Below are 15,104 nucleotides of genomic sequence, written 5' to 3'. Positions count from 1 at the left end.
TAAGTACATAATTTATAAATGGCATCACAGAGAAGAATAACTATTTGTCTTAATTATTTCATAAAATGATCATTCCATAAAATAATAAAATTCAGATTGTTCTGTTTATTCTGATAATCTAGAGTATAAAACTGTGCTTTCCAATCTAAATATTTTCTAACTTTCTTCACTTTTATGACTGTCTATTTCTCCTCTATAATATATATGAGTTTGTGTATGCTGGGGAGAGGAGGGGAGTGAAGGGGGGAAGGTGGATCTTCCCAGTCAATATTTAAGACATCCTGTCATCTAGTCATCTCAGTAATTCAGACATCTGAGGGAAACTATATAGTACAAAAATGGAATGTTTTCAAATACCTAGTTCAACAGTCAATGCCTGGCCTGCAAATCACGGGTAAAGAAAGCACTACTACTCCCATCTTTGTTTTATCCCCATGCTTACAGCTGATTCAATTAACTGGGACTGAGAGATTTCATATGCCCAAGATTCTTTTTAAATTAAATTTTTATTGTTGGTATTTAACTAGATCAAAAGAGTATTACATAGTTTAAGAGCAAGGACATATTAGTGCTTATTTTGCTTCATGTTTAATACAAAAAGAATTCCCAAATGTTTTTAAGTTAAATAATACAAGATAGAATATGGAATACATTACAGGCCAGCCATAGAGGTTAAACATAAAAACCAGTGGTTTCTTAAATACTTCATCTTTACCATTTTTTTGTGTTCAGACACTCTGAAGATAGTTTACTGACAGGATTTAATTTAAAAGGGAAAACAAATACTAAATTAAAAAGAGCACAGACTTTCTAAATTTTAAGCCAATCACATTCCCAAGCTAAGATTCCTCTCTCTCCCCCAATTCAGACACAACTGCTTCTGACATAATTGCCCTCCTTCTCTTTTACAGATACAACTAAACAAATGAGTGCCCCACACCCCCACCCCACCTTTTTCCTGAGTCCCTAACCTTATTTAAATAAGAGTAACAATCTTACCATGTTACTTCCTGTCTACCCAGCTGGCCTAACTAACTGAAGTCTTCATGCAGCAATAGAGTAGGGCCTTACAATGTTAGGACTACTACATATTAAACGGTTTAGCAATGAAAATATAACAACCCAAACTAAATGGTATAAACATGAATAAGTGAATTACATCTAAAGGGACCACTACAGCACCATTCATCTAGAAAACACTGAAGCTTCTCCATGACCACAGGCATGCAGAAGACTATAATATATCCTCACTGGGAAAACACCTGACAACAAGATCAAAAGCTTTGTATCACATATTGCTTTCTATTTCTTTATTTAAATATCAGTTTATGGCCTGTGATTAGAGAATTATACTGTACCAGCTGAAAGATTATCAAAAGTAAATGGCTATCCAGAGTGGAAAGAGATAGTGGGATTTTGCTTTTAATAATAGTAGCTAGGTTTTGTAAAATTCATGGACTAGAATTTCCTAAATTGTACAAATAAAAAAAATCCCATAGGTGAACTGAAATACAAGGACAGGGCTAAATCTGTGACACCAAGATTATTGCAATCAAAGTCTACAAAATAAAGGTGATTCTAAACTAGATCCAAATATAACTAAATGATTACTATTACTGTTTAAAGGATGATAATCCTTTCTGCCTTTCTATATATGCAAATTCAGACAGTGGCATTAGCTGTAATAGGAATGAGTGTGGGGAAAGGTGGGCATGAGAAAATGAGAATAGGCAGTGTACAAGACAGAAGGTTAAGGAGGTGTCACCTTTAAGCTAAGTTACTGAGGTCTTCCAGGTATGGTAGATACTATCCACTTTGCCTAGGGCAACTAAATCCTTGGAACATATGCTACTGATAAACAACAGAAGAATTCCATCTGAAGACTGTACACAATAGAGCTGTGAATGGCACTCAGTAAACATTACTACGAAAAATTCTATTCTACACTAAATTGTACATATTACATTTTGTATAGAAATGGTCCACTACAAATAAAAATGTACTCATGTATCTCTAAAACAACAAAAATAGAAAATTACATCTCACTGTGTTTGACACTGTTAACAATTTACGATATTTATTTCAATGAATTCAGATTGTGGGTCTCTGTTAATGCCTTTTTTACAAGACATACCCATACTATTTTTATCTATTACCAATCATGCTTATTTTGCACTAACTCATGTTCTGTGTTAGAGTGGGAGGGGAGAATCCAGGTTTGAAAATTTTATAAGACACTTTAGAAAGTTACAGTAAAAAAAAAAAAAAAAAAAAAGATTAATTTTTCAGGGTCACAAAATTGAAGGTAAGCTGATATCAATTCAAACTAGCTTGTTATAGATCTAGGATGTTAATTGTTAATCCCCATGGTAACCACTAAGAAAATGTATAAAAAATATACACAAAAAGAAATCAAAAGGGAATCAAAATGGTACAAGACAAAAAAAGAATCAATTAAACACAAAAGAAGTCAGTAATAAAGGAAATAAGGGACAAAAAATCTAAAAGGCATACAAAGAACAAACAGAAAAATGGCAGGAGTTAAGTCCTTTCTTATCAGTAATTACTTTCCATGTAAATGGATTAAACTCTTCAATCAAAAAGTAAAGACTGGCAGAATAGATTAAAACTAAAAAAAAAAAAAAAAAACATGACCCCACTATATGTTCCAAGAGATTCACCTTAGATGAAAACACACAAATAGTTTGAAAGTAAAAGGATCATGCAAATAATAACCAAAAAAGCATGGGTGGTTATACTAGTATCAGACTAGATAGACTTTAAGTCAAAAACTGTTAAAAGAGACAAACAAGGACATTACATATTGACATTTCATCAAGAAATACACACCAAACAACAGAATTCTCAAATATGAAGCAAACATTAACAGAATTTTTTAAAAAATAGTTCTACAATAGTTGAAGACTTTAATACCTCACTTTCAATAATTGGTAATATACAGTATCTAGATAAATGATCAATAAGGAAATAGAGGGCATAACACTATAAACCAACTAGATCCAACAGACATATATGAACACAACACCTAAAAACAGCAGAATATACATTGTTCTCAAGTGCGCATGGAACATAATCCAGGATATGTTAGATCACAAAACAAGTCTCAGTAAATTTAAAATGATTGAGTCATGCAAAGTATCTTCTCTAACCACAATGGAAAGAAGCTAGAAATCAACAACAGGAGGAAAACTGAAAAATTCACAAGTATGTGAAAATTAAACAACGCACTCTTAACCAATGGCTCAAAGAAATCTCAAAATTAGAAAACACTCAGAGACAAATGAAAACAAAAATACAACATACTAAAACATATGGAATGCAGGGAAAGCAGTGCTCAGAGGGAAATTGATAGCAATAGATGCCTACATTAGAAAAGGAAGATTTCAAATAAACAAACTAACTTTTTACATTATAGAACTTAGAAAGGCAAACTAAACCCAAAGATAGCAGAAGGAAGGAAATAAGACTAGAGCTAAGATAAATAAAATAGAGGACAGAAAAACAATAGAGAAAGTTAACAAAACCAAAAGTTGGTTCTTTGAAAAGGTCAACAAAATGGACAAACCATTATCTAGACTGAGAAGAAAGAAAAAAAGAGAGAAGATGCAAGTAACTAAAATCAGAAATGAAAATGGGATCATTACTACTGACCTTACATAAATAAAAAGGATAATAAGAGAATACTTTGAACAGTTGTATGACAACAAATTAGATAACCTAGAACATATGGACAAATTCCTAAAAATATACAATGAGAAATATAATAATTTTTTGTCCTTCCACAGCTTTTTCTCCTGTTGGTCATATTTTTTGTTTTTTTCAAAAGATGACCGGTAAGGGGATCTCAACCCTTGGCTTGGTGTTGTCAGCACCACGCTCAGCCAGTGAGCAAACCAGCCATCCCTATATAGGATCCGAACCCGTGGCCTTGGTGTTATCAGCACCGCACTCTACCGAGTGAGCCACGGGCCGGCCTTGGTCATATATTTTTAAATCAGTCCAACAAATTCTAACAGTTATGCAAGCAAGGATCTCAGCAACTGTGTATAGTTCTTCTAAAGTTCTAAATGAAGCAGAAAGAAAACAGAATGATTCCTCCAGGGAACTTACCAGTGGTATGTATAGTAGCTGATATTTTCCTTGATTCCTTTTAAACTATGGCTGGGATACCATGGAAATTACCATTCTTGTTAAAACAAAACCTAATACACAGTACTGGCCAGCCACCAAGAAAAACCAAAGTAAACACCAGCCCCTAACATGGTCACCTACATGCCATCTTGTTCAAAATCCAGCTATCAACATTTCTTGATAAAGAGGGAAAGGGTTATCTAATTTTTTTTTAATCCCAGGTTATCTTTTTTTTTCCCAGCCCAATCACCCAACATACCCACCCTCCAAAACAATTCAAATACATCAAATGCTTTCATCTTGATAGTGACAAGTCATTTGGTTCACACCACTAGGGATAAGACAGGCATTTAGTTTTTTATAAGCAGCCAATAACAGTAACGAGTGGCACTAATTAGCACTCAGTGAAATCATTTAACTTATTAAAAGGAACAGAGGATGAACAAATCAAAAGATCTAATGTACATCATAAGGACTATAGTTAATAATAGTATACTATATTCAGAATTTTTGCTAAATGAGAAGATTGTACCTGCTCTTGCTGGGGATAGGGTAGGAAATGGGTAACTATGTGAGATGATGAATATGTTAATTTGTTCCACTACAGTATAACCATTTTACTATATGTATGTATCTTATATATAACACATCATGTTGTAGACCTTAAATACACAACAAATTTTTTTAAAAATAAATAAATGAAAGTATAAATCTCTGCAAACCTTAAAAAAAAAAAAAAAAAAAGGAACTGAAATGTCAGCAAAGTACTGACCACTGAAGAGAACACAAGTAGCCAATATTCCATTCTCACATATCCTCCTTCCCAATCAAAAGCTTAAGGAGGAGAAGCCTCAGGCAGAACAGATGTATATTTCAATCTACACTGAAGCTTTGATAACATTTTAAACTCTATTTTAATCTCATTTGTCATGTAAGCATATCTAAATAAGGCAAATCAAGAAGAATGAGACCTTGACCGATAGGAAACGTAAGTCTCAACCATTTCCTTAAAAATATATTTAGAATATGTATGCATGCCCCAAAACCACCTTTAACACTACAAAGGAGAGACAAGAGCCTCTACTTCTTGTAATCATTTCTTTTACCTTGTAAGAAGTCATTCGATGCTGAGCAATTGTAGTCAGTTTTTCTAGAAGGCCTCGTAATCGCTCCTGTGTTGCATGGGAGATCAAGTTCACAGCATCAGAGTTGAGTTCTGTAATATCGTGCTTTTTACCTGTGGAAGCACAGAAAATCCATTACGTGTTTTAGTATTGGCTGATAATTGAAATAATTAGCACAGCAGGTATTCTGTTCCCCCTGGAAGTCCTACCCATTATGAATAAAGGTTTAGAGATTACGATTTTCCTGGTAAAGTCACAACTTCAAAGATCTTAGACATTACATTAATAAAACCTAGCCTGAAGCCTCAGAAAATATAGACATTGTTTCACTTAGCCTCTAGAATCACTCTCCTTGCAAGGTCATTTATAGGACAGAGTTAATAAGAACACAAATCAAGTCTAGTGTTCAGGGAGGAAAATGGTAACTGCAGAAATTACTGCTGTATTCTGTTAATTTTAGTAATTAAAGAAAAAGAAAATTACATTTTGCCCTGTTTGACACTGTTAACAACTTATGACATTTATTTCGATGAATTCAGATGGTGAGTCTCCTCTGTTAATGCCTTGTCCACAAGATAGTGTCTATACTTTTTGTCCATTACCAACATGCTTAATTTACACTAACTCATGTTCTGATAAGTTGACCTGGTAATCAATTTACAATTTGAAATGGGTTCAAAGCCCCATCATTTCACCCACCTATTTTAATAACTTCTCTCTCACTAGCTCTGCTTTCCATAAACAAACCAAATTTCTTTTCTTCCTTCTGCTAAGAAGAAAGTTTCAGGAACACAATTTGAACCACGTACCCAAAGGCAGAAATTCATTTATTAATCAACCTTATGAGTATCTAAATAGTATTTCTTGGGCAGAGTGAAACCACCTATATCAACAGAGACATAAAAATATAGGCAATTAGGTAGTCTAACTGAAATGGACTTTTAAAAGAGCTCCTGTGATTGTTTTTAACATATTCATATACACAGAGATTTTTAAAATATTATTGTTTGATTTTGCATTCTAATTTATCTGAAACATACTCATATTCTCAAAGGATGAATGACCACAGCAAAAACATGCTTTAATTAAAAGTCAACAACTGTTAAATACATTCTACGACATTACTACCTAATAAATATTAAACTTTAATTTAAAAGGTAATATATAAGTAAACCAAACAGGAAGAAGATAAAAAATTACCCAACTTTTCCTAAGCCAAGCCTTCAAAATGTAATTCATTACTTTGTAGCAACACTGAGTTCATCTCCAATTTCAGATTCAAGCAGGGAAAAAAAAAACACTCCGAAGTCAAATTTACTTTATGAAAACCCTCAGCATAAACACATACTGGGGCTTTCTACAGAGGGAATAGTACAATTTCAAAACAATCCAATGATTAAATTTACAACTAAATAGAACAATGTATTGTATGTTCTCAAATGGCTAGAAGACAGGAGCTCAAATGTTCTCATCACAAAGAAATGATAAATTTTTGCGATGAATATGCTAATTACCGATTTGAAGATCATACATTGTACTACGTATTGAAATATATCTCTGTACCCCATAAATAGGTACAATCAATATGTATCAATTAAAAAATTATGAAAAAATGAAAATTTAGTGTTGGGGGAAAGCTTTGAAAAAAATTACATATGTATGTAAACACAGATAATCCATCATATATTTTTTAAAAATCTGAAGTTTTAAAATACTACAAATAAACAAGTGCTGGGATTAACAAACAATTCCTGGGTTTAGGGAACAACCAAATGTTCTAATATGTTCACTAAATTGGTAATAAAACATGACTTAAAGTTACAACATTAAATACTGTAGAAAAATTCCCAATTTTAAATAAAACACTCTTTTTAACAAAGTCAAAGTAACTGATTAAGGAGATCTAGTTGGTGTGTGCATGCCTGTTATGCGATTTTTATTGAATGTCTGTGCAATTTAATTTACATAATTGGGAAAAAAAAGAATGCTGGCATTAATCTTCTAACATCATTAAAATAGAAAAATCCTTTTTTCAGAAAAAAAATTCTTTGGGTAAATTTATAATTTCTGTTCTCAAGGGAGGACCTTGGTTCTGACCTATTCTGTAAAGATGGAATTTTATTATCAATGGAAAACATTCCTAGAAATACATAACTCTATTCATTCTATGGTTTTACTTTTTTAAAAAGGCTTAGATATCAAAACAAAAACTAAAAACTAAAAAGCTAAAAATAAAAAGCTTGGATAATTCAGAAGTAAGAATTTTTGCAGTTTTCCATCATATTATATGACAAGTTTGTATTTCATCATTAAGAACTGAAATGCAAATAGTTGTCCCCTTATTTTCCTAAATCAGAGGTTGCCAAACTATGGCTAACAGGCTACATCTGATCTTTCTTTGTAAATAAAGTTTTCTGTGAATACAGTTGTAATGGACTGAATGTTTATGTCCTTCCAAAATTCATGTTAAAACCGTAATACCAATATAATGGTATTTGGAATGGTGCCTTTGAGAGAGATACTAGGTCATAAAGGTACAGCCCCCACAAATGGGATTAGTGCCCTAATATAAAAAGAGGCTAGAAAGTTAGTGAGCTCTCCTTTTGCCAAGTGAGAACACAGCAGGAAGACAGCTGTCTGAAAACCAGGAAGACGGCGCTCACCAAGAATCCAACGCTGCCATCACCCTAATCTTAGATGGACATCCAACTTCCAGAACTTTGAGAAATAAATGTTTACTGTGTTAGCCATCCAGCTTATGGTATTTTGTTACAGCAGCCCAACTTAAGATAATAATGTCACCCATTTGTTTACATATTTTCTATGGCTGCTTTTGCACATTGACAGCAGAGTTGAGCAGTTGTGACAGAGACCATATGGCCCACAAATTGGCAAATATTTATGTGGCCCTTTGTGGAAAACAGTTGCTGATCCCTATCCTAAGTGAACAAAAATGCTCTTTCAATGCTAAAAATTTTTCTATCATATAATCAAGGTTTAAATCAAACTAGAAATAAAATTTGGAAGGAAAAGGAACTAATAAAACCATCTATCTACTTATATTCTACCAAAGTTCTAGATATTACATGGTATTAAGAAGTTTTCACCAGTAAATTTCCCAAGCTACCACAGGAAGGTATAATGTTTAGGCTTGTTCCAAAATTAAGGAACTGGTTCCTGTACAGTACACATGCAAAGAAGGAAATGGAAGAAAAGAAGGAAGAAAAAAAGGCAGGCAGGCAGGCAGGCAGAAAGGTGGGCAAAAAGTCAAGCGAACAGCAAAAAAAAAAAAAAAGAAAGAAAAAAATTTGTAATCAGCTTTTTTGAATTCCTATCTTTTGAACTACTCATAAATTCTAGTTTATCATGATGAAAGATAATATATCTTCAATTTAAACTAGAAATCAAAAAAAGCGATCAGTTGTATAACATATAGTAGCTCAAACATTTATTTATTGAGTAATTGTAAAGTAGACTTAAAATGTTTAATAGTAATACAAGGGTACTTCAAATAACAGTTTGTGGAAAAAGAGAACTAAAAGATAGTAAAAATCTTTCCATGAACTTTTTGTTGTTCTGGAGTCCTTAAATGTACCATGGGTATATAAAAATCACGAATTTTCCCATTTGTATTTAAGCCTTCAATATAAAACATAAATGGTCTTACTCAAGTATACGCAAAGCGTTCTTACTCAAGTATACTCAAAGCTCATTAGTACTGGCCCCTCAGAATTGACATGGGTGAAGAAGAAGAGCTGGTCTCTGATTAAGTCCCAGGGTCAAGACACAGGAAATGGTATAAGTCACATGCAACAATCTCTCTCCAATCTGTCTCTTTTTTTCAGTTAATTTGGGGAGAATGCAGTCTTTCACATTACATTGAGTCTGGGATTAAACAACAATGAAAAGCTGTTTGGCTCTAGAATAACACTGGTATATTCTCTTCCATTTTCTTTCACATACTGCAGCCACCTAACAGCTGCTCTTGGACCTAGAGAAAACTCTAATTTCTAATAACTCAATTCTTTTAAGAGAAGGGTTGTTTTAAATTTTGTGTTGAGATAAGGAAAAATGTACTTACTCTCACTGGCTATTCCTATATGAGGGTACTTCAAAAAGTTCATGGAAAAACTCATATTACCTTTTTTTTTTTTTTGGCTGGCCAGTATAGAGATCCAAACCCTTGTCCTTGGTGTTATGACACCGCACTCTAAGCAACTGATCTTACTGGCCAGCCCAGACTTTTAATTCCACTTTCCCACAAACTTTATGAAGTACCTTTGCATTTCATAAACACAAACATGTAACATATGTGCACATTTGTACACATACATGCCTAAAGGCCAACCAAGGAAAGAACGGGACAGAAAAATAAATAGTGTACCATATTATATACTTATTAAAAGTACATGCAACTATTCCTTCATTAAGAAATATAAATAAAATATTAACTTCTATTATCTAAGCTCAAAACTAGGTTATATGATTTAAGTTATATTAATAATTTTTAAAATAAAATACTTCTTTCTATAACACTCAGGAAATCTTGATTATTTCTAGAGCCCTATTTAAGCCTCAGTTCCAGGACAACCAACCCAGGCTGTCTCTTTTGATAACATTTTTCCCTCAAACAGAAATTCCTATCATGTCAATAATTATAACTCTGTACTCACCAATGTCTAAAATTCTCTTTTGTAGAGCTCCAATAAAAAGAAATGGTTCATCTGTACATGACTGAATGTGTGTGCCAACCAATTCAGAGTTTCTTGCTAAGATGCAGGCATTTTCTTCATTGAGGTTGACCCCTGCCATGGAAGTCACATCATTGATGTCATCTTCATCTCTAATGGAAAAAAAAAATTATAGTTTTTTGGTGTGGGGAGTGTATGTGCGCGCGCGCGTGTGTGTGTGTGTGTGTGTGAGAGAGAGAGAGAGAGAGAGAATGACTGATTTCAGACAGAAGTATTACAGATCTCTCCTTGCAACTAATAACATTATTTTACTTAATTCATTCACTCAAGAGGAAATTGAATAGGCTATCTTTCTCCACAAGCCTGTAAATTTAACTGGTTTCTCTAACCATTAGTGCACATTTAATATCAGAAAGATAACCAGAAGAATCTTTGTCTTCTGGGGCCCACCTCTCTCTCTCTCTGGTAAATGAGATACATCAAAAGGGATTCCGAGTTACACTAAGTCATTCACAGATCCTCTGAAACGAAAGACAAAGAAATGAAAACAGATATTGTTGTATATTGTTTTCCTCTAAGATGGTTAAAAGCCCCTCAGATTTCCCCAGTGCACTCCACAGTTCCACTGAGGGGGAGGAGAAATGTACCAGTTCTGAAAGGTCTGTACCCACATAAAGGACCTTGAAAAGAAACTTACTAGACTACTATTCTGAAACCAAATGGTTACAGTTAGTTTTGTTTTTCTGCTTCAGCCTTTTGGTGTGCTCCATCGTACCAATTGAATTCATTAAACTACCCCAAGCAATTGGCTGCAAAGGGCCTATATATAAAATTTAAAGTTGCACACACCCACACACGTACATATACACACATATACGCACATGTATGAGACATACATATGAAATACGAAATATGTTTGGACTCCTTGCTTTGTACCAACAAAATTAAAAAGTTGTTTTTAATCTAACAGAATTGCTACATGGCTACAGCACTAAGATGAGTATATATATTTGAGGGTAGAGAAGAGAGAAAGGAAAGAAATACTAAAATTCCCTCACAGCATCCTCACCACCATATATAATAACAAGCATGTTATTGGTCATAACTCATATACTAATGCATAACATAATTTACACAAATGTGATTACATAAAAAAGATGTTGTTTCTCTTCATTGCACTGGCCAAACGGTTTATCATGTACTTTCATGTCAATAGATTTAAATTACAAACCTCCCTGTGGTAATGCATTTATGTACAGAAAAGAGAAATAAATTATAACTGTTAAACACTCAAGAAATGAAGGCATCTGGTGCTCAACTTTAAAAAGTTGCATTTTAGGGGTGAAGGGGAAAAGAGCTCATACTTGAACATATAAAAAGATGCAAGCTAAATGAAAGTAAAATGCTAGACAGAGCAACTGAAAGTGGAATGAAAGATCAATGGTCTTATCTAAACAGTATACTAAAAGCTCAACATTCAAAGGTGTGTCTCTTCAATGGGGGAAAAAAGGAGAAAACTAATCTCTCAAACCACCAAATGAAACATGCAGTACAAAGAAAATGGTCAGACTCCATCTTATTAAATGTCACGATGGTATTGTCAGAGATATGGGATGCTGAGAATGGCTCTCAGAATCACCTTACTACCCATGTAAGTAAGTATGTCCAGATTTGAACATTTAAACATCTAAAGTGTGAGAATGGTAGAAATCATAAACCTAAAGGTGGACCAAAATCTGAGTACAAAAATATTTTAAGAGGCCTGTGGTAAAAAAATATTTCAAAAAGACCAAATACACATCAGTGAAGTCCACTCCAAAACAGAATCCTAACCTTAATATCTTAATATCTTTGGGATTCAGTGTCCTCCTCTGAAAAATAACTTAGATTAGTTGCTTTCTAAGATCCCTCTCTGCCAATTAAAAAATGAGGTAGCTCTCTTCGGACTGATACAGAACACAGAGACTGCAACTTGAATACATACATGCTTATATGGGCTTAATATATCTCTGGAAAGACACATGAGAAAGTCTCCTCTGGAGAAGGAAATAGGAAAGGAGGGATTGGAAGAAGACACTTTATGCCCTATTACACCCCTTTTTATCTTTTGAATGTTGTAGTATATACATAGATTACCCAATCAAAAATTAGTGATATTTAAAAAAAAGTAAACATTTAGAGAAAGAAAACTAAAGATAGGAAATAAGAGGAAGTTTGGACATGTAACCTCATCCTTCCCTTGAAAATAAAATAGGAGTTATTAAAGGTAACTCCGTGTGACCTTTACATATACATACAACATGAAGTGCTTCTAATTTCAGATATGTGCCAGGTACACAGGCTCCTGTAAATTGTGCCTTGCTTCGGTAGCAGGGTTCCTATATAGCCCCTGTTGACATCTCACACACAGGCTGGAGAGACTACCACCAGACCTACTTACAATCAGTACCTAGCATAGTACTAGAACAGAACAGCATTCAGTCAATGAGGATACAGTCCCATGTCTTTTAGAATCTTATAGCCTTTCCCTACAAATAAGTAGGGAACTAACTGCCCAATAGGATTTGTTCTTGCCTGCCATCCTCCTTCTATTTAACCCCAAACTGAACACAGCTCCCTCCAGTACAGCTGCCAGTTTCCGTGATAACAGATGGCAGGAGGAATAGAGGAGGACCCCACTGAGATTAGAGGGAAAGGTGCCACAATAAATAGCAGCCAAGCCGTTTAAAACTTCCTCTGGGCCGGCCCATGGCTCACGTGGCAGAGTGTGGTGCTGATAACACCAAGGCCACAGGTTTGGATCCCTGTGTAGAGATGGCCGGTTAGCTCACTTGGGAGAGTGTGGTGCTGACAACACCAAGTCAAGGGTTAAGATCCTCTTACTGGTCATCTTTAAAAATAAAAAAAAAATAATAAAAACTTCCTCTAAGAAAGGAGGCTGACTGAAGGAAAGCAGAGACAACACAGTGTTCCAGCAGTATTATCCATAAGACTGAGATAGGCCAGGACAGTAATAAAGGGTTTGATGTTTAGGAATATTTGTTATTCTGGTTTGGTTTTAATTTTAAAGGAAAAGGAAGTGAGAATCATGGAATCAAGTCTTCAAGTCTTCTGGCCTAGTGCAGTGTCTTTGATGAAGGCCCTGTACTGCTTCAAAAGACATCTAGAAAAAGAAATTTAGTAGTGCCTCAGTAGAAAGTCTTCTGACTCAAGATTCAATGCGGTGTAATACAGTATTATGCAAAAAAATTAATTATCACGCGTTATCATAAAGGCCTTGCATTCTGGCTCCTGAAACTAATCTAATTCTTTAATTTTTGATAAAGTTATAACCATTTCTCATGCCTGCCTTCTTAAATGTCTTCTACCCTCTTAAGACCTATAATAGCACTAGACTAATTCTTCTAAAGCAGAGCAAATCACATTACTTTCCTGTTCAAAAACCTTTCATGTTCACATGAACTCATCCTGACATTCAAGTCCTTCCAGGTAATGACCCCAGTTGAGCACTCTTCCCCCCTCCCATTACTCACTACCAAACAGCTCCTACTGATTCTGGCCTTGGTTCTGGTTATTCCCTTCCTGTTCATCTTCAACTTCCCTTGTTTTCTTATGTTTCAACTGTTGAAGCCTTATCTAAATGCCAGGCCCACTTCAAATGCCTGCTTTAGAAATGCGTTTTTTTTTTTTTTTTTGTACTTTTAAATCATTTATCCAATTGCTACAACTTTTGAACTTCTGAGAGTACATCTTTGTCTCTGTTATAGTAGGTCTCACTCTGTCTTCTAACAGTCAATGTGTTTGCCCTCAACTCTAATTAGACTAATTTTATTAATCCTATTAATCATCATTATCACCTATCATTCTTAACATAGTAGTGTGTAAATCTCATCTAAATATTTAAGGAATTTCTATGTGCTCAGAGCAGTGTGCTGTTTATTACAACATACTGAGAAGCAGTAGATCGGTGGGTTAAAATGAGGGTTCTGAGTCAATCTGCTTATCCTGGAATCCTGACTCTACCACTTATTACTTATGTGAAATAAAGCAGTTAACCTCTCTAAAATTTCATCTTCAGTAAAATGGGGACAACAATAGTCCCTACTCTTACACTGAGGATTGAAGGGAGTGATTCACATCATAGAAAAAGGAATTACCTTAATATAAAGAGCACCTGTAAATAACCAAGGAGAAAAATAATGGTCCAATAGAAAAATGGACAAAGAGTATGAATATTAGTTAATAGAAAATAATGACTCATAGATGTTCTATCCCACTCATAACAGAAATATAATTTTTTACCTGTTAGATTGGCAAAATGTTTTTAAAGTTCAACAGAACACATGAAAATAAACCATCTTCAGCTTTGTTGCTGAAAGTATAATACAATCTCCATAAAGGGCTATTTGGCATTATCTGATTATTTAAAAACCACATTGAGATACCATCTAACCCCAGTTAGGATGGCTAAAATCCAAAAGACTATGAACGATAAATGCTGGCGAGGCTGCGGAGAAAAAGGAACTCTCATACATTGTTGGTGGGACTGCAAAATGGTGCAGCCTCTATGGAAAATGGTATGGAGGTTCCTCAAACAATTGCAGATAGATCTACCATACGACCCAGCTATCCCACTGTTGGGAATATACCCAGAGGAATGGAAATCATCAAGTCGAAGGTATACCTGTTCCCCAATGTTTATCGCAGCACTCTTTACAATAGCCAAGAGTTGGAACCAGCCCAAATGCCCATCATCAGATGAGTGGATACGGAAAATGTGGTACATCTACACAATGGAATACTACTCAGCTATAAAAACGAATGAAATACTGCCATTTGCAACCACATGGATGGACCCTGAGACAATTATATTAAGTGAAACAAGTCAGGCACAGAAAGAGAAATACCACATGTTCTCACTTATTGGTGGGAGCTAAAAATTAATATATAAATTCACACACACATACACACACACACACAAACCGGGGGGGGGGGGAAGAAGATATAACAACCACAATTATTTGAAGTTGATACGACAAGCAAACAGAAAGGACATTGTTGGGGGGGAGGGGGGGAGGGAGAAGGGAGGGAGGTTTTGGTGATGGGGAGCAATAATCAGCCACAATGTATATCGACA

The 15,104-nt window shown here is 34.6% G+C and overlaps 1 protein-coding gene across 5 annotated transcripts in view; it reads right to left on the bottom strand.

The window, feature by feature from the left end:
- TAF4B (TATA-box binding protein associated factor 4b) overlaps window positions 1-15,104 on the bottom strand; it is a 147,092-nt gene that overhangs the window by 72,182 nt on the left and 59,806 nt on the right. For all 5 annotated transcript variants that reach the window (XM_063076909.1, XM_063076912.1, XM_063076913.1 and 2 more), the window contains 2 exons: window positions 9,950-10,119; window positions 5,259-5,389 (listed from right to left, as the gene is read on the bottom strand). In XM_063076909.1, the coding sequence (XP_062932979.1) occupies window positions 5,259-5,389; window positions 9,950-10,119 (301 nt within the window). The remainder of the gene's footprint in view (window positions 1-5,258; window positions 5,390-9,949; window positions 10,120-15,104) is intronic.

Source organism: Cynocephalus volans, chromosome 13, assembly GCF_027409185.1.
Source record: "Cynocephalus volans isolate mCynVol1 chromosome 13, mCynVol1.pri, whole genome shotgun sequence".
Lineage (NCBI taxonomy): Eukaryota > Metazoa > Chordata > Mammalia > Dermoptera > Cynocephalidae > Cynocephalus > Cynocephalus volans.
The sequence above is the reverse complement of the archived record's forward strand: the minus strand, read 5'-3'. Positions and strand labels throughout refer to the sequence as shown.